Source organism: Stegodyphus dumicola, chromosome 8 (genome assembly GCF_044657685.1).
Source record: "Stegodyphus dumicola isolate Sdum_Otavi_A_Nest chromosome 8, ASM4465768v1".
Lineage (NCBI taxonomy): Eukaryota > Metazoa > Arthropoda > Arachnida > Araneae > Eresidae > Stegodyphus > Stegodyphus dumicola.
The window spans coordinates 178,711,969-178,733,574 of record NC_140775.1 but is presented as its reverse complement, the minus strand read 5'-3'; the positions used below and the strand labels follow the sequence as shown (position 1 = coordinate 178,733,574).

The 21,606-nt window shown below is 34.2% G+C and overlaps 1 protein-coding gene across 1 annotated transcript in view; it reads right to left on the bottom strand.

The window, feature by feature from the left end:
• LOC118200718 (uncharacterized) overlaps window positions 1-21,606 on the bottom strand; it is a 127,757-nt gene that overhangs the window by 87,078 nt on the left and 19,073 nt on the right. Inside the window, exons 4-5 of the mRNA XM_085822802.1 lie at window positions 17,444-17,573; window positions 4,028-4,197 (exon numbers count right to left, since the gene is read on the bottom strand). Of these exons, the coding sequence (XP_085678928.1) occupies window positions 4,028-4,197; window positions 17,444-17,573 (300 nt within the window). The remainder of the gene's footprint in view (window positions 1-4,027; window positions 4,198-17,443; window positions 17,574-21,606) is intronic.

The following is a 21,606-nucleotide window of genomic DNA, read 5'->3' as shown; positions in this document are numbered from 1 at the left end:
TCTGTTAACTCTGACATAATGCAATGACAACCTCACATAACAGTACGCGGACAACAACTGAACTGTTAGCACATTTACGAAGTTGTATAGGTGGCGTCAGTAGTCAAAAACGCTAGCGCCACCTACATATTTCATTAAAATCAATTTTTCTTTTCAAACATGCATTTCACAAGGTGTTTCCATATTTTTGTCCGTCCACTGTAGCTTTCAAAATTTTATCTCCTCACTGTTAATTGAATTTGGTATACATTTATTAATATCTCTATTTTTATTAAACTTAATTCCCTCTTTCACAAGTCAAAATTTAGGTTCAATCCAAATAAAATTCGAAGATATTTTCTGATTTATTTTTATATTTTGAATTTTTTAGTAATTTTTATAAATTTCTTCAAAACCTTTTTGAATTATAAACTATAAAATGTTTACGATCATCTTAAAGTAAATGTATTTCTAGGCATACCTGAAAATATTAAGAGGTTAATTTCCGAAGATATGCGTGTATTTATATACTGGCGATTTTGAAATTTGGCACATTTGTTATGAGTGATAATAATGCCAAATGTGGCTTACACTTTGTTAAAATTATTTTTAAAAATGAACGAGGCACCTTTTTTCCCGTCCGTGAACAACGAAAGGGAAAAGAAAATAGGTTGCCATAAATTAAGAATTTCGCCTATTACGCTTGGCACAAATTGAAAAAAGTGCGCCAAGATAAATTTTTCGGTAAGGTTCTCACCAAATTCTACAAAATTTAATATTTAGGCATAATTTTTAAGTCGTAGAATCGAAATATGGATAAAAAATCGGTATGTCGTTTCAGAAAAAGTACGATTTTTGGGTCAAAACACCTAATTTAGCACAATGTTGTACATAAATCTAATATATGCTAATATATCTTATATATAATATAATAGTCGCGCTTTCGAGAGATGAAAAACGCAAGCTGAATTTGGTCAATCGGTCCAATTTTTTTAGAATTGTCATTTTTTGTTATGCAGTGTGTATATATGCATTTCAGTACTCAGGTTCGTCATTAGACAAGCAATATTTTTAATAGGCTATTTAGAAAGAAACATCCTCTATCAAGAGAGAAAGGAATCTTGCCAAAGCAAAACGTAAAATTAGGCAAAGTAACAGCTTTCTGTTTGGCGTATATGTTAACCAAAACTCTACCGATTTCGAGGGCGACGGATGCAGGTCTCTCATCGGTCGAGTCGAATCCAGTCGAAACAAGTTATGTAGCGAATATCGCTCGAAGCGCGACGTCTTAGGCATCTGGAAGCCCGAAATTTTGAATTTCGAATTTGGTATTTCCTGTTTTCTAAAACTTTAATGAATTTTTTCCTAATAAACTCAACGAATTCAACCGAGCAGTGGCAACAGTGTACGGAATAAAACAATTTTTTTCTCCAACGCGCGAGACTGTCTATCGGAAATTTTAAAGATATGCTGTTTTTAAATATTTTGTGATATTGCTGTTTAAGTGAAATTTATGTGGTTTAAGTGCGAAGAACATGATATTTAATAAATAGACACAACACACAAAACATTAAAAAGAGTCCCTGTGGGCTACAATTTGAAAGCAATCGAATTTTTATTTATTTATTTGTTTATTATTATTTTTATTAGCAGAAAGGGCATTAGCCCAGAAGGGCTATTAATTTCGTTTTGGCACTTTTTGTCGATTTACTATAAACGGCATATGACTTTTCAAATTGTTGCCACAAAATGTTAGAGGCCTGCATTATATTTAAAGAAATTAAATAATGAAGAATCTGCACAGTATGAATGTTTCTCGCATTGTGATAAAACAACGGCACCTAGAACCATCGAATTTTGCATTACGAAATAATCCAGCCGAATGTGGGCATCTGGAAGACCTAATTTGGAATTTATTTTATAATCTGTTTCATATTTTATAAAACTTTAGCAAATTTTGTATTAACAGACTTCAAAGTCAACGATTTCAAAGGGAGCAATGGCAACACTGTACGAAAAAAAAAAAGGTTTTTATCTCGGTCATGCCAGACTGTGTACCGGAAATTCTAAAAATATGCTCTTTTGAAATTTTTTTGTGATACTGCTGTTGAACTGAATTTTATGGTTTAATTGCGAACTTTATATTTAACTAGCTGTACCCGCCCGGCGTTGCCCGTGCATTTAGAAAATGCAGATAAGTGAATAGCGCAGGAATAGTAGTGTAGGACATGTAGACTGTCTCTCTCTCTTCCCCCCCCCCACAAGCTACAAAAAAGAAATGAATTGTAATTAATCGATTTAATGTATCGTCAAAACAGCAAACTAACGCTAGAATAAAGAAATCAATTGTTACAATCGAACGTTATTTGAAAACAAATAATAATATCAGTGAGTCAAAAAAACCGTGATTAATTAATTATAAATAATAAGCTACAAAAAAGAAATGAATTGTAATTAATCGATTTAATGTATCGTCAAAACAGCAAACTAACGCTAGAATAAAGAAATCAATTGTTACAATCGAACGTTATTTGAAAACAAATAATAATATCAGTGAGTCAAAAAAACCGTGATTAATTAATTATAAATAATTTTTTTAAAATTTTTCTAATTCAAAAATCGAAAATCGGGCTTCGAGGTCTGGTGGCCAGCCCCTTTGTGCTTCCGTATAAAAAATTCCAGGTCCCTGCGTGCGATAGATTTGGCTGGAGAGCTCGGTCAGACAGACAGACAGACAGACAGACACATTACACTTGCTTTTATTATTATAGATAAATAAAGGTAAACACACAGAAAGTTAAAAAAGTGTCCCTGGGGGCGTAATATAAAATTTAAAAGCATTCGGACTTTTATTTTTATTTTATATTTTATGTATTTGTTTACTATTATTATTATTATTATTTAAATTTACTTATTTTTTATTTTTATTTATTTATTTATTTATTTATTTTTTTATTATTTATTTTTTATTTTATTATTTTTTTTTTTAAATCCAAAACGGCAATTTGCCCAAATGGACTAATAATTTCGTTTTGGCATTATCCGTTGATTCAATAAGCGTTGCTTCACTTTTCAAATTGTTGCCACCAAATATTACTGCCCTGTATTATATTTAAAGAAATTAAATAATGAAGAATCTGCATAAATGTATGCATGTTTCTCGCATTGTGCTAAAACAACGGTACCTAGAGCCATTTAATTTTGAATAACATAATCTGCCTCCGAATATCGGCATCTGGAAGCCCAAATTTGGAATTCGGAATTTGTTTTATTATCGATTTCATATTTTGTAACACGTTTAACGAATTTTTCATTAACAAACTCAAGGATTAAGACACAATAACACGCCGAATAAATACTAATTCAGAAGACAAACAACAAAAATCAGCGTTATATTTACAAAATTTCCGCAGGACTAGTTTCGATGGTTTTACCGAACCACCATCCTCAGCTGCAAAACCGCAAAATGAAACTAATTCAGAAGACAAACGACAAAAATCAGCGGTTTTGCAGCTGAGGATGGTGGTTCGGTAAAACCATCGAAACTAGTCCTGTGGAAATGTTGTAAATATAACGCTGATTTTTGTTGTTTGTCTTCTGAAACTCAAGGATTTCAAAGCAAGCAATGGCAACATTGTACAGAAAAATTTTTTTTATCTCCAGCGTGCGAGACTGTGCATTGGAAATTCTAAAGATATGCTCATTTTAAAATTATTTTGCGATATTGCTCTCGAACTGAATTTTATGGTCTAAGTGCGAAGAACATGATATTTAATAAATAAAGGTAACACACAAAATGTTAAAAATAGGCCCCGGGGCGTAATGTAAAATCTGAAAGCTTTCAGATTTTCATTTTCTTTTCTTTCTTTCTTGCTTTTTCCCTTCTTCTTCTTCTTCTTCTTCTTTTTTTTTTTTTTTTTTTTCATTCAGAAGGGTTACAGAGAAAGGCTTCGAGGACCATAGATTGAGAAACGCTAGTATAAGAGATTAATAAAATATGCAATTTACAAAAGAATATGCTATTTCTTAGCCTTAGATGTATACTTGCCATTTTCCCATTTCTGTTTGTATTCCAAACATCTAGTGCTACTTTGAACATCGCTGAAGGACCCATGGTTTTCCGTTCCGGTTTCGTCTCATTGGTGTAAGTCCATTCATTTTGCATTTCTTTGTAGAAAGTGGGAATGTCGCTCACATTACCTAGCTTACAATCGCTATCTGGAAGAATAAAAAAAAATTGTCATTTGGAGATTTTCACACCACTGTAAGCGCACTGAATTTCACAGTTATTTAATTATATGTTCTTGGTAATTACAAGATAATTGTTACTTTCCTAATAATTCTTAGAATTTTTGCAATGTGCTGAATGTTCGAACACTTGCTAATTTGGTTTTGTCAGTTATGGATAATGACATAAACGACGAAGCGAAAATTAACAATTAAAAAGAAATTGGGAACAGTTACGAAGCAACAAGAATAGAACACACACAAAATAGGCATGGTGTTTTACATTGCTTTTGGGAACTGAATGTATATACATCGTTTTATTAGCTTTATTTTCGTTTTACAGAATATGTTTTGCTGTTTGGAAAAACACGGAATCCACGCTTAACTCCTAATACTTAGAGTTTTTTTTTACAATATTAGTATCAATTTAAGGCCGAATTTTGCACAATTTTTCAATAGCCTGCTTTTTTTCCATACATTCTACATAGTGTGTAGACAACCTGTTTGTCTGTATGGTTTGATGAAGATCTCGAATTTGATGATATTGTTATATTATTCATTTTTAAAGGCTTCAAGGCACATGCATTTAGATGTCGAACTATTTCTTAATGATTTTCTGTACGTAGTAAATTACGGATATCATCTTTATAACTTTAAAACAAAAAACTAACAATATAAAGCATTTCATTATAAATTTTACGTATTTTTATTGGAAAATGCATGCACGGAATAGCTTAAAAACACGTACGTTTCACTGCCGTAATGCAATGTTTTGAAGTTACAAACATGGACGCCGCTTGTTGGGTGGAGTTTCATTCCCCGATAGTGGAGGAAACTGCGAACCCTCCCTCCTTCTATTCTAACCTCCTTGGACTGTCACCTATACTGTCTGTCTATGGTAAGAACAGCTCTCGCCAGTTTGTCTGCAGCTGTCTGTTGCCGTAGAAACGAGCCCTAACCCATTTTTCGTAGGGCTGTCTTGAAGACTTACTTCTGAGTTTGCCACCTTGGCGCATTTAAAGATGATTTGGCGATATTCACATTTTGTTTTAGTTTCAAGTAAAATGCTTGTTGACCCTTTGCGTCGACCCCGACATCCAATTTCCGAAAATGAAAATTCGATGGCGTAAATAAAGCTTTTGCAGTCAAGAAACGGTCTTTGATTTTGCCGTGTGAGGTACAAGTCGCTGAATTTGCCATCCCTCTAGATGTACGATGAGTAAAAATAAACTTGTAGGGAAATAAATTTAAAAATCCGTGTTTATTTTTGAAGAAAAATTTTAATTTTGACATTTAAAAAAATCATGCTATTATTTTGCTTCTTTTTTGTTTATTTGTTTGCTTGCAAAATCATAGATGACATCTTAGAAATCTACTTGATTGCCCCATTCTCTGTAATATAGTATAGACGCACTTCATAAATATAAAATAAATTTAATTTTTATAGTTCTCCCCTCTAGCTGATCTACCTGAACATTCAAAGCAATTTCTTCAGTCTTTAAATGACGTTCTGCTATGTTTTTATTTCAAAATTTTCTGTTAATTTATTGCTTGTGCTTTAATACTTGACTAAAAATTTCATCATTAAATGTATATGGAATCATCTTGAAAGTAAAAGTGTTTTTTTACATACCCATGCTCTCAATAAATACTTTTTGCGAACATTTCTTCTATTCCCATACCTTTAAACTAAACCAAAAGCTAGTTAATTTAATGGCGGAAGGAAGCGAAGGTGAATTAAAATCAAAACTGCTTTTTCCTTAATTACCAGTGGTTTGGGTTGGTTTATATGATTACGGAAAGCCTCCAGGGTTAAATGCCTAAGAGGAGGGATGCCTTCATGGAAGGCTTGCTAAGGGAAACTGGCTGTGCGCCCAAAACCGTATCATGTTGCCAACATTTCTTAAAAGTTAAATTGCTGTCAATCCATGTTTCATCGATGTAAACGATGTGGCGTTCACTTGCTCTGAGTTTTCTCATTTCTCGTAAATAATTGTTCCTCCAAAATACAATGTGAGGTCTTTCGATAAGATTTTTTTTTTTTTTTTTTCTACGCATTCCAACGAAAATTCATTGAACACAAAACTTTGCACAAAGAGTCTTTTTGCCACGGGAAGTCTATTTTTTGCCTCATGACAGGCAGTAATTTCCGCACAGATGGCACTTTCTTTTCTTTGATGTAAAAGTCTTGTATTGTCTGCCGTAGAACGAACGCATTTGTCAAAATTGTCAATTTCACACTTATGATTAGCAGGGCTTTTACATTTCTTTCCAAGTGTATTCAGAAGTTTATTTTCACCCATTGTTGATACTTCGCTCTTCAAAACTTAAGGTAGCCCACCAGCGGCCGAGCGGAAGTCGCTGAACACTGGTAGTTCGGTCCGAGGTTCGAATCCCGCGAATGGGCTGGCTGCATGGGTGTTTTCGTGGTTTTCCCCATGTGTAACGTGTGTACGAGCCAGTTTCCCTTAGAAAGTCCTCCACGAAGGCATCCCTTCCCTTAGGCAGATAGCCCTAGTGAGCTTTGCCATAATTAAATACACCAACACCAAAACTTAAGGAAGAGGAACTACTAAAGAGTTCGCCGAAGTTTCAGAAGCGCAAAATTCTGCGACATTATACACGATTTGACGTGACTGAGACTTTAAAGGTTGACCTTTCTTAAACTGGAAGGGCATTTTAAAAAAATTGGCTATTAACAAAGCACTACGAAAATCAAGCTAAATAGAAGCGAATTTGAGCAAATGCTAGCACAAAAGATATAACAACAAGAATAAAAATAGCTAATAATAATATAAGGCTTAAGAAAAGATGCGTGCAGCTGGAATGAAGCCGAGAAGACGAATGATAAACTTCCCTTAAGCCAACAGTCGCCAAAAACAAAATAACAATAAAGCAACCATTGGTTCGTCCCTATTTGAAATATACTAGCCCTGTTGCTATAGCGACCGCCACTCGCCAGACAGCGTGGCGGGAGCTGTTCTTACCGTAGACAGACAGTACCGTGTTCAAGGTTCTCGCCAACGACAGGCGCAATATTGTACTCCTTGCAATGATAAAATTCGCACGCTTGTACTGATTAGGTCAGATAAGTAAGATTAGTCACGGACTGCTTTACTCGCATTCGCCAATTTATGAATATGTATCATATATCTCACAAATAATGTCAATAACTTAAAATTTTATGTCTCGAAAACGAAATTTAGCAAATGTTTAACAGAAGGAAAATAAATCTGTTTACCACTATTTTAACTAAACAGTACGCTCAGCAATGACGTCTTTTTTGTGTTTTGAGGATTTTTACGCAGTGATTCAGCGAGTGAGAATTCCGATTTTGCTGTATTCACAAATCCCCATTCCCATTCACAGCGCGATGTGATACTTGCGGCCATTGCAGTTCCGCACAAGTGACATTTGCGCACATCATCCCTGCGGAAAGGTGAAATTATCTAACAAACGCCATGGACAACAAGTGGCACTTCCGCACAGCCCGTCAGAAACAACTAGTCTTATGACTGATATGATTTTTTTTTAAATAGTATTTATCCATTCCTGTTCTGACGGTTGGTTCTGGAGTTTCTTGTGTATTATTAGTTTTATTTTTTATTTATTATTTTTTTATTTTTAGGAACATTTATGTAAATTGAATTTCACCCTTGCTGAAGCATCTAAAGGTAAGCCAATCTATAAAAAGTATCGGTATCAGCAATTTGGTGTTAATGCAAATTCTAATGTGAGAATGTTGAAATGCATTAAATCAGTTAAAAACTGAAAGATGCAAAGGGTGAATGATGACGCAGAATGAAGTGGTTTTGAAAGTCACAGAACATATCTGTACATCTGACATGGCGGAAACGGAGGTTCAGTTACCGAATGCATGGCAAGATGAGTTGAAGAGAAGATGCGTTGAAACCAAAAACTTTTAATAATAAAATCAGTGGACTGCTTGACTTGTAGTCAATATAGTGTTACGAATTTTGTATTTAGATAAGTAATTTTAGTAGAAGGACATACATTCCGCAAGAGAAGAAGAGGAAGAATGACCTTGCTTGTTTGCATTAGCTGTGCATAAGTCACGTGATCTCTGAGGTCATCTGCATTGTCTGTTTACAAAAGGTATACATAAGTCACGTGATCTATGAGGTCAGCGGAATGTATCTCATTATAATTAAAAATTATTGTATTTTCTTTGTAATGTAGCGCGAGACAAATTTTAAGAGAAAGCAATGCCGGAAAAGTAAGAAATAGGGACACGTGCATTTAATAAATGGATATCGCTTTAATATGTATTGAAATTGAATAAATGTAATTGGCCACTGTGTTAGATGTAACCGTAAAAAACCAGAGAGAGAGCATCTCAGCTCAGTTGCTTAGTTATTGTTGTTGCGAGTTGTTCAGTTCCGCAAGAGATTAGCTTTCTCTTTAGATGCGCTTTGCATAGCGTTGTATTTAACGTTTTTAGTATTTTGAAGTATAACTACTGATTATTACTGCGTGATATTGTTAACGCTTGTACGAATATCTCTGAGGAAAATTATTAACCTATTATCGGACTTGTATCTTCAATCTATTACGAACCCGTACGTACGCAACAACGCCATTATCTCAAAGTTTTAAATCACATCTTCTTATATATATGCGGATTAAATGTTTGTCGCCGATAGTTTATTGGTTGCTTGCATAACTGTAAATTGTTTTATTCCCCGCGCAGTGCAGCGCGTGACGAACATTAGGAGAAAGCTAAGCCGGAAAAATTAAAAATACAAGAGCACGTGCATTTAACATTTAATAAACAAATTTAACATCTATATATAATAGAATTCGGAAATATGCAACCGGCAAAAATCGGCAACGATGAAAAAACAAATAAAATGAAATAAATAAATATCTTTATTATATGCGGCTTAATTGTCTATTTGTTGCCGATAGTTTATTGGTTGCTTGCGTAACTGTACTAGCCAATGGGGTGAAGTTGCCACGGCACTGGGCTGCCGTTTCAATTCGAGTATGTATAATCATTAATTGTCATTTTTCGCATTAATACACAATTCAATGTATCAGTTTTATTAATGTATAGGTGTTAAAGGTTTCATTTCTAATAATGTATACATAGCTATGTAGGATAATTTATGTTCATGTATTTTTATTAATCGTCATCTTTCATATTTATCCACAAGTACCATCTTCAGTGTGACATTTCTAGTATTAATGTTTAAGTGTAGCACTTCTACTAATGTATATATAGCCACGTAGGACGATATGCGATTATGTGTAAATATTAAATGTCATCTCTCGCAATGATGCACAGGCATTACACTCAGTGCAACATTTCTGTCAACTTACAGGTGCATAAAATGTCTTATTTCTATTCATGTACGCATAGCGCAGTAGGATAATACATGATTATGTGTTATCATTACTTGTCATCTTTCGTATTAATGTGAAAATAACATTGTCAGTGTACCATTTCTATTAATGTACAAATGCATCATTTACCATGTTATAAATGTATATTAATGTATAAGTGTATCATTTCTATTACTGTATGTATAGCCACTTAGGATGATACGCGATTACGTGTTACCATTATTCTTCATCTATCGTATAATGTATAAGTGCCATTTTCAGTATTTCATTTCCATTAATGTTTAAATGTATCATTTGTACTAATATATATGTATAGCCAAGTAAGGTAATACACGAATATGAGTAACCTTTAATTGTCATCGTTCACACTGATACACAATTTTCATTCTCAGTGTATCATTTCTGTCAACGTATAGGTGTGTATGTATCATTTTTATTGATGAGTGTATAGTCCAGTAGAATAATGTATGATTATGTGTTTTCATTTATCCCCATCATTTGTATGTGTTTATGCATATCATTTCTAGTAGTTTATGTATAGTCATATAGGATGACACACGATTACGTGTGTTCATTAATTGTCATCTTCTGCATTATTGCGCCAGTTGCGTCAGTGTTTCATTTCTTTTAATGTATAAGAGTTTATTGTTTGCCTATCTCATTAACCACTTAGATCAATATATATATATGTATCCAATGTACCTATACCACCAATGTACCTATGTATGAAACTTTTTATTAATTGTATACTGAAGCATATATATGCACACGCCCTTGTTTGGCCACGTCAATACCACATATTCTCCATTAATATATTCCCGATGCAGCCCTTTCAGGAAGTCGCCAGGGTTGTGTTGTTCTAAATAGGTGCGGGTACCGGACGACACCCGATTTGTCATATTAAGCCGTCCGGGTGTCCGGGCCCTGCATTCACCTGTCACCTGCCGTTTCATTTGAGACGTAGACAATTTTCTGTAAAACTTGCCTTTGTTATGACCATCCATAAGTCTCACGGCCAAACGCTTAAGCGTGTTGGCATTTTTTTACCTGAGTCTGCATTTGGACACGGTCAACTTTATGCTACCTGTTCAAGAGTTTGTGAAAGAAAGGACCTAAAATTAAAAATAATGGATGGTTCTCTGCAAAGCGAGCTTAAAAATGATGGAAAGATCTACACGAGAAATGTTGTGTACAAAAAGATCTTTGGCATGTGAATTAACATTTTATTATTTAAACCACCTTTATTTATTGAGCTCGCTGTGGCTCTTAAGAAAGGTACCGCCAGTGGTTTCCTTCACTGCACTCTACTTCAAGCAATTAAGCAAGGGGGAAACCACGTGGGGCAGTAAGCAAAGGGGCGTCCTCGCCGCCTGCCCTGCGTAATTCAGTTTGAATCAGCAGACACCTTTGCACAAATAATTTTAATTACAATTTATAATATTTAGAACAGCGGTCATTTCATATGACCGCCGGGCTTTCCAGTTATACAATAAGGAGGAAACCTCACTCTGGAGCTAGATAGAAAATGATCCCAACGATTTTGCCAGCTTCTTTTGTATGATAGCAAAGACATAGACAAAATTCTAAACTTTAGCACTGAAAAGGGAAGACAGGTTTTAAACATAGCACATATTTTTTTCAAGGAAGAAACATTCAAAAGCTCTTGCAAACAGTTTTGTCAGTTGTATTCTTTGCATGCAAATTTGGGTAGCTCAGTGGACAAGTGATGTCTGTCTGTAGTATGTGCTCTGATATCCAGTAAAGAGAAGGAACTTTGTTATAACATTTTTCAAGTATTAAAGGTAAACGCTGGGTAGAATCCGAAACACATTATAATGGATTTTGGCCAAGCTCAATGAATATCATAAGATGCTTATTTTCCAATACAAACATGAAAAGATGCAATTATCATTTTACAAAAGCACTGTGGCGAAGCGTCCAAGACACTGGCATGGCAAATCTAGTATATCGAAGGAATGAAGAAATTCGTCTAAGCGTAAGAATGTGCGCAGCATTATCAAGGCTTCCTCAGTAACTTGCAGATGAACGCTGGTTAATAAAAGATAAAAATTGCCCACAGGAATCTAAGTTAAGAAAATTCTTTAAATATTTTGTCAACAAATGGCTGGATAACGGAAATGTTCCCTTTGAAGTGGGGAATTTGAATTCCTTTGAAGAGGAGAAAAGCGGAATACATAATACTGGTAGAAGGTTGGAATCCCAGACTGAATCATACATTTGTTTATATAATGCTGACAGCAATACATATTACAATATTATGTGGATGATATAAATGTATTTTATCATTCCCTGCGTACGGGCTCGTAGTAAATTGAATGCACAAGTCCGACGAAAAGTGAATAAAATTTATTCTTATCATAATAAATAAGACAAAATGTTGAAATTTCTTCAGAGATAGTCATAAAATATCGCAATATCTCACAGTAGTTGTTGAAACTCTCACCGACAACCACGTGATTTGCGCATGCGCGCAGCAAAAACTAAAACAGAACTTTTTTAACTGAACTTTGAGAACTCGTGATTGACGTTTGAGTGAAACATGTAATCCTTCTCTTCTGTGTTATATATATATTTTAGTTTAGTGATGTGATTATAAATTAAATATCTTATTATCTTAGAAGCCTCTTTCTTTCTGTGAGTAGTGCATCGATGAATGAAATTAAAATATTCCCGGATATGCCTTTGGATTAGAAAGAAGATCGATTAAAAGGTAAGTCTTTTTACCTTATAAGAATGATTATACTGTTAATCATATCATGAACATTATACATTTTTTGGCATCCCTGCCGGGATGAAAGCGAATTGTTGACACTTGTTGAATTATTGAATATTAAATAATGATTGAATTCATCGATACATTGAAAAGGAAACGCGGCCACAAAAGGGCTGCCGTTACAAAATTAATTGTACCGAATTTTGACACTATAAATGCTGAAAGAAAGAAGACAATAATTTCTGCAGTTAATTCGAATGTTATGACTGAAGTTAATTTTGATAAGATTTCTTCGTACAATACCATTCTAAAGATAATATCTTGGATCTTCCGTTTTGTTAAAAATGTCAGACTAAGTCCTAATGAAAGAACTTTTGGAACAATTACAGCGGAAGAAATTAAAGGAGCCGAATTAACTCTTTTGAGATTAGTGCAGAGTGAATTATTTTCTGGATTACATGACAAAAGATTACGTGTACTTCAACCAATGATTGATTCTAACGGAATCCTTAGGGTTAAAACCAAAATTCTGAGAAGAGATGATACAGAAAATTTTCGATTTCCTATTATTCTTCCTTCAGATCATCCTATTGTAGTAAAATTAATTAGAGCTAAACATGAAATGAACAATAATGCAGGAGTACAATTTTTAATATCCGCTTTACGAGAACAATATTGGATTTTGAAAACACGAAAGACTGTCAAGAAAGTCATAAGAAGCTGTGTTGTATGTCAGAGGTTCGATACTAGTTCTTCGAAAACACCCATTACTCCTCTCCCTGAAGACCCAGTAAGAGAAGCAGCAGTCTTTGAGATTGTAGGTGTTGACTTGACTGGATCGTTGATATTGAAGGGAAATCAAAAGTCATGGATAGTGATTTTTACCTGTGCTGTTTTTCGCGCAGTACATTTGGAATTGATTTTCTCGCTATCAACTGAAAGTTTTCTGCAAGCGCTGAGACGTTTCATTGCTAGACATGGAAGACCCCACACCATCTATTCCGACAATGGAGCGAATTTCAAAGGAAGTGATAGATTATTCAAAAGCTTAAATTGGGATAAAATCTTAGAACAAGCTAGTATCCACCGGATCACATGGAAATTTCTTCCGTCATCAGCTCCCGTTGGGGAGGATGGTGAGAGCGATTAATAGGAGTCCTGAAAAGAATCCTTCGCAAAGTTTTAGGACGATCATCTCTGAATCATGAAGAAATGATAACAATTTTGTGTGATTGTGAAGCAATAATGAATAATTGTCCATTGACGCATGTCTCGGAAGATGTTGAAGATTTATCTCCGATCACACCTTCCATGTTTCTCCATGAGATTCGACAAATTGGAGTTCCTGATCTAGATAATATAGATGCGAAATCTTTAAACAAAAGGCTTATTTATAGACAAAAACTTTTACAAGATCTACGTAAAAGATTTCGAATCGAATATCTCGGACAGTTACGGCAAAATTATGAACATGTAAAAGCTTCACAACCTCTGAAAATAGGAGATCTTGTTTTAGTGTCCGATGATAATAAGAAGCGAACAGACTGGTTATTGGCGAAAGTAACCGAGATTTTCAAATCTCGGGATGGACATGTGCGTTTAGTTAAGGTCAAGACTAAGCTTGGAGAAGGTTTGCGACCCACCAAGCGTTTGTATCCTTTGGAGATAACATCATCAGATGAATAGTCTAAATTTAGAAATGTGACAAGCAGCTCTTCTGATGAAACAGAGACTTACTGCGATCCTGATATTCGTAATGACTCCCCTCAAGATCTTAAGAGCGAAAAGATTCCATCGATGACTATAAGAAGTGGTTGAACGGTAAAGCCTGTTCAAAGGTTACAGTTTTAAATTTGATTTTTCAGCAAATTTAAAGGTGGGAGTACGTTGAAACTCTCACGGACAACCACGTGATTTGCGCATGCGAACAGCAAAAACTAAAACAGAACTTTTTTAACTGAACTTTGAGAACTCGTGATGGACGTTTGAGTGAAACGTGTAATCCTTCTCTTCTGTGTTATATACATATTTTAATTTAGTGATGTGATTGTAAATTAAATATCTTATTATCTTAGAAGCCTCTTTCTTTCTGTGAGTAGTGCATCGATGAATGAAATTAAAATATTCCCGGATATGCCTTTGGATTAGAAAGAAGATCGATTAAAAGGTAAGTCTTTTTACCTTATAAGAATGATTATACTGTTAATCATATCATGAACATTATACATTTTTTGGCATCCCTGCCGGGATGAAAGCGAATTGTTGACACTTGTTGAATTATTGAATATTAAATAATGATTGAATTCATCGATACATTGAAAAGGAAACGCGGCCACAAAAGGGCTGCCGTTACAAAATTAATTGTACCGAATTTTGACACTATAAATGCTGAAAGAAAGAAGACAATAATTTCTGCAGTTAATTCGAATGTTATGACTGAAGTTAATTTTGATAAGATTTCTTCGTACAATACCATTCTAAAGATAATATCTTGGATCTTCCGTTTTGTTAAAAATGTCAGACTAAGTCCTAATGAAAGAACTTTTGGAACAATTACAGCGGAAGAAATTAAAGGAGCCGAATTAACTCTTTTGAGATTAGTGCAGAGTGAATTATTTTCTGGATTACATGACAAAAGATTACGTGTACTTCAACCAATGATTGATTCTAACGGAATCCTTAGGGTTAAAACCAAAATTCTGAGAAGAGATGATACAGAAAATTTTCGATTTCCTATTATTCTTCCTTCAGATCATCCTATTGTAGTAAAATTAATTAGAGCTAAACATGAAATGAACAATAATGCAGGAGTACAATTTTTAATATCCGCTTTACGAGAACAATATTGGATTTTGAAAACACGAAAGACTGTCAAGAAAGTCATAAGAAGCTGTGTTGTATGTCAGAGGTTCGATACTAGTTCTTCGAAAACACCCATTACTCCTCTCCCTGAAGACCCAGTAAGAGAAGCAGCAGTCTTTGAGATTGTAGGTGTTGACTTGACTGGATCGTTGATATTGAAGGGAAATCAAAAGTCATGGATAGTGATTTTTACCTGTGCTGTTTTTCGCGCAGTACATTTGGAATTGATTTTCTCGCTATCAACTGAAAGTTTTCTGCAAGCGCTGAGACGTTTCATTGCTAGACATGGAAGACCCCACACCATCTATTCCGACAATGGAGCGAATTTCAAAGGAAGTGATAGATTATTCAAAAGCTTAAATTGGGATAAAATCTTAGAACAAGCTAGTATCCACCGGATCACATGGAAATTTCTTCCGTCATCAGCTCCCGTTGGGGAGGATGGTGAGAGCGATTAATAGGAGTCCTGAAAAGAATCCTTCGCAAAGTTTTAGGACGATCATCTCTGAATCATGAAGAAATGATAACAATTTTGTGTGATTGTGAAGCAATAATGAATAATTGTCCATTGACGCATGTCTCGGAAGATGTTGAAGATTTATCTCCGATCACACCTTCCATGTTTCTCCATGAGATTCGACAAATTGGAGTTCCTGATCTAGATAATATAGATGCGAAATCTTTAAACAAAAGGCTTATTTATAGACAAAAACTTTTACAAGATCTACGTAAAAGATTTCGAATCGAATATCTCGGACAGTTACGGCAAAATTATGAACATGTAAAAGCTTCACAACCTCTGAAAATAGGAGATCTTGTTTTAGTGTCCGATGATAATAAGAAGCGAACAGACTGGTTATTGGCGAAAGTAACCGAGATTTTCAAATCTCGGGATGGACATGTGCGTTTAGTTAAGGTCAAGACTAAGCTTGGAGAAGGTTTGCGACCCACCAAGCGTTTGTATCCTTTGGAGATAACATCATCAGATGAATAGTCTAAATTTAGAAATGTGACAAGCAGCTCTTCTGATGAAACAGAGACTTACTGCGATCCTGATATTCGTAATGACTCCCCTCAAGATCTTAAGAGCGAAAAGATTCCATCGATGACTATAAGAAGTGGTTGAACGGTAAAGCCTGTTCAAAGGTTACAGTTTTAAATTTGATTTTTCAGCAAATTTAAAGGTGGGAGTACGTTGAAACTCTCACGGACAACCACGTGATTTGCGCATGCGAACAGCAAAAACTAAAACAGAACTTTTTTAACTGAACTTTGAGAACTCGTGATGGACGTTTGAGTGAAACGTGTAATCCTTCTCTTCTGTGTTATATACATATTTTAATTTAGTGATGTGATTGTAAATTAAATATCTTATTATCTTAGAAGCCTCTCTCTTTCTCTGAGTAGTGCATCGATGAATGAAATTAAAATATTCCTGGATATGCCTTTGGATTAGAAAGAAGATCGATTAAAAGGTAAGTCTTTTTACCTTTTATTTTATAAGAATGATTATACTGTTAATCATATCATGAACAGTAGTTATAGTTTAAACTACTAAAACGTTTTACAGAACACAATTCAAAAGCGCAAGAGAAACCTAATCCGATAATTAATAATTTCACCGCGAATTCGCTACAATGAAATAACAGAAAAAACTGAATTGAGATGTTTTCCTCCAGCCTTTAAAAGGTTTTTAAATTCACGAGAACATTCTCGTATTTTCTCGATTTTTCTGGATAGCAAGAGTACAATTACGAAATATCCATTTATTAAAATGTTAAATGCGCGTGCTCCTGTATTTTAATTTTTCCTGCGTAGCTTTCTCTTCAAATAAGTCTCGTGCTGCATTGCACGGGAATATAAAAAAAAATTAATTACAAATTCTACTAAAAATCGCTAAATAAATACAAAAACCGTAACATTATTAAAATATTTTAATATTTGTGACATAAAATAAAAGCAATGGCAAAAGTATTAAAGCTATCGAAGTACTACTAAGTAGAGACTTCGATACTTTAATAATTATTCACGTTTCACGCTCATAAACCAGTTATAAAAATAATATTGAGCTTTCAAATGATTCAAATCCCCCGACAACGAATGACACTTCCAACGCACTAAGGTTGTTATACAGGTGGCGTTAGTGAGTAAGCACATCAGTACCACCAACAGCTTTCGCGAGAATAAACATTTCAGTTCAAACATGCATTTTATGAAGTGTTTCATATTTTTGTCTAAACCCTGTATATACTAATGGTTAAAATCTTTTCATACCTTTTATATCCCAAGCCTCTCCACTGTCAGTCCTGTAGATGTAGTGAGACTTTTGGCCAGCTATTATACTGTCAACTCTGCCTCTTCTCTCCAGAATGTCATAATACTCAGTATAATAATCGGTTTGGTTCTGAAATATAATTAAAAATACATCATTTTTAAATAATGAATAGTGCCAGTAGAGACCGAATGATAATAATTCTGTAGCATGCGAAACTGTGTTTGCAAAAAATTTTGAAAATGATATGATTTGAACCAGTGGTCTCAAATTGGCGGGCCACATCCAGCTCCTGAAATAATGTCATGCGAATACATTTGAGGTATATATCTGTTGAAGTATGGTGTTGCAAAGATTTCAAAATGTGAGTTATCTGAAGTCCGAGTTTACGTTATTTTCACTACCATTAAAAACGAACATGAATAATGAACGAGAAAATCTATAAATGAAGCTAATTAATTTACAATATGATTTGAATCTTATTCAAAGATTTGAAGATAAAAATTTTATTAGCTTTTATTCGTACTTGTCAAAAATTAAATACACCCAGTTACGAATTTCCGATGCACTCGAGGGCTATCTGCCTAAGGGGATGGGTGCCTTCGTAGAGGACTTTAGAAACTGGTTCGTATACACGTTATAGTACGTAGCAAAAATCACGAAAACGCCCATGCAGCCAATCCGTTCACTGGGAACGCAAACAGAACTACCAGTGTTCAGTGACTTTACCGCTCGACCGTTGATGAGCCTAATAAAAATCTGATGTGTCAACCACATGACTTCCTTGTACGGAATATTAAATTATACACATTTTTTCTTGCATTTCATTTAAACTTATTGGATTGAATTAAATCTACTTCGCCGAAAGCGCATAAACCACAATAGAATAAATGCATTCTTTAAAATTCACTCTATTTGTTTACCTAAGCGACACTGTGGCGATAGGTTCACTTAACAGTATTATATTTCGTTCATATCATAACTCAGAATGCACAAAATTTATATCATTTAAAGAATTATCTAATCGTTGCCACATGTTCTATTCAAATATTCTATTCAAATAAAGCTAGAACGATAAAAGAAATTAATATAATAAATTGTATAAAAGAAACTAAGCAAACAAAACAAAAAAGAAACAGTTTTTCACAGATGATTGAGTATTTTTCATTCAATTAATTCAGTTCTCACTTCGCGACAAGGCAAAAATACATAAAAACTCAAAATATCTGTATTAAAAATTAGGTAGTAAATATTTAAACACTTATTTCCCCGAACAAATTCCAGAAAGGATTAAGCATGATTTAATTCGCAATAATAAATGAAGGCGTTATCTTTGTTGTTGAAAAGCTAAGTTTCTCTAGATTGGCAACAAATCCACTATTCAGCTGTTTCAAATGTAAACAAGCAATGGCCACCATTAAAAAAATTATTAGGCTTAGCGGCACTTAAACAACTTTAAAATTGTTGATAATTCAAAAAATATTGCATACAGATTTACTAAAGGCATAAAAACCTTAACCGAAAGATAAGAATAACATAATTCAATCATTTTTTTAAAGCAAAAAAAATGTACAATTTACAAACATATAAGAGTAGAGAAACTGAGATCATTGAACCGGGTAACAAAGTAGATATATATATATATAATACGTTTGGTGCTGCCGATTGCAACCAAAATACGAGTTGCACATCTACTATATGTTATACCAGTCCTATATACAAAATTTCAACGTTCTGAGGCTATTCGTTTTTGAGTTATGCGAGATACGTACGTACAGACGCCACGAAAAATTGTCTTCAGAATTCATTTTAAAGTAGTTTTATAATTTTTTGGAGGAAAAAAGTCTTTTATTCTGTCCTTACGTACATATGTCACGCGAAAACATCGTTAAATTGCATTCGATAGCGATCAAAATGGATATTTTCATTGAAATATGCTGCTTGAAACTTTTCGCGATTACAATACTTCCTTTTTACTTCGTACAAGGAAGTAAGAAAGGGACTCGATTGACTGACGACCATCTACAATCGTGATGAAAATAATTTCTCGTAATATCTCTGCAAGACTACAAACTTTATCGGAATCGAAACGCCGTCAAATAGCAAGCCGTAGTAAGAAATAAAGACATATATAATTATTAACAAACAAACATATTTTTACGAATTTCGTATTTATATAGCTAATTTTAGTAGAATAATTTAAATTGTTTTATTTCCTCGTGCAATGCAGCGCGTGACAATTTTTAAGAGAAATTTATGCCGGAAAAGTAAAACTGCAGCAGCACGAGCATTTAACATTGAGTAAATGGATATCTCGGTAATTTGTATTTAAACTGAATAAATGTAATTGACTACTGTGTTAACTGTAATCGTAATTGCATCCTGTTATTGCTTTCCAGAAATCTCGAGAAGCAGAAAATGCTTCTCGAATAAATAATAAGTCACTGAAATAATGAATAAATTGGAGTCACTGACGTCACTGAGAAGCACAAGCAAGATATGCAGTTAGCCGACACTGTAAAATTTTGAGATGTCTACGTTGATGACCTGCGTAATATTAAGCTAGAAAGAAGAACTAAGGTGGCTAGATTCTGCAAAAGGATTCTAGAAAAGGAGAAAGAGCAAAGGTCTAAATAGCTGTCTTTCTAAAGAACATGACTCTTGCTTTGATACCCTTGCAAATCTTTTCGCAGAATTTTGCATGTTTAGAAAAAGCCTGATCAAAGGTAGTCGCCGAGCGTCTATTAAATTGTGTCCTTAGGAAGATTGTGGAACTAGAGGTGAATGAGGATGACATTCAAGAGCTATTCAAAGAATTTACCCAGGAGATGACCACCGATGATCTGATGGATCTTCATCGCGAGCAACGTCACGAAGTTAAAGTGGGAATTTCATCTGAATAGGAAGACAAAAAGATGGAGGAATCCTTCATTTTAAAATAACAAACATGTTTAGCTCCTGAAGAAAGAGGCCTGCGTTGCGTCTGATCGCCTGATAAAATTTTATTCAAAATAAGTTAAAATAAGTTTTTTTGGCTAATCTTTGGAATATAGTAACCAGGTAGTTTGGCGACATTTTGATAAGGAGATAAAGATTACTAGCTAGGACTTTAGCAGTGTACATGGATAAAGCAAAGAGTGTGCACAATGCCATTTTTGTGCAATTCTGAGATGTTTTTTTTAAGTGAAAATAGGTCGACGTGTACATGGATACCGTGTATGTGCAATTCTTAAAAACGCGGCAAGCAGCGGGAGATTCTGCCCTTTCTCCCAATTTCGCACTTAATATTCGTCATGATTAAGCACTTTTGTTCCATAAAATTTCTAGCATAAGCGTAATTCGGCTAGCAGATTGTTGGAAAAAAAAAATGCCTTTACTTCGTAAAAACAAAATGGCGTCCCCCCCCCAAAAAAAACTAGCAGGTTGCTGTAGCAGGGTAAATCGCCAAATTTTCGCCAAAAAATCGCCAAGTTACCATAATCTAAAAATTAACCTTTTTTTCCCCCCCTAATTTTAATGCTAATATTGTTTAACACATCATAATGATTTAGAAGCTCGAAAGCTATTAATTATTAACTGAAAACAGAATAAGGTCTGGCTATCAAAATACACATTTTATAGAAAGACTTTCGTTCTCGAAGTATTATACATTCAGTCAACCCTCGATTATCCTGAAGCACTTTAACTAAACTGTGGATTAACCAGTTCTTTCTTAAAAAAGAACCTAAAAAGTTCATTTAGCAAATTTTTTCTCCTCCATCCATTATTGAGAAAATCCCCCAAAAGGTTAATTTGTAGCGCCTTTAGAGGAAGCTTTTCTTTTGTTAATTTATCAAGTGGCATTGATTACGAAAACAATGTGAATCACCGATCATTTTCCAGAATCAAAGATAAATAATTTATTTTTGTAGATATGTTGTTTTCTCTCAGGTACATATATGTACATATCTGTTGGTGTGAACAGGGAAATTCTGGAACTATTTGTTCGTTTATAAAGCAAAAATATGTGAGAAAAATTCACAAAAATTTGTTTTAACATTCATTAAAAATTTTAAATCGAATTTAGAAAAACTTCTCTCTGAAGTGCATAACTTCAATGTCCGCATAGCATGTGTGCCAAGTTTCGTAATTATGGAATTATCCAGCTCTGTAATATGTAACGAAT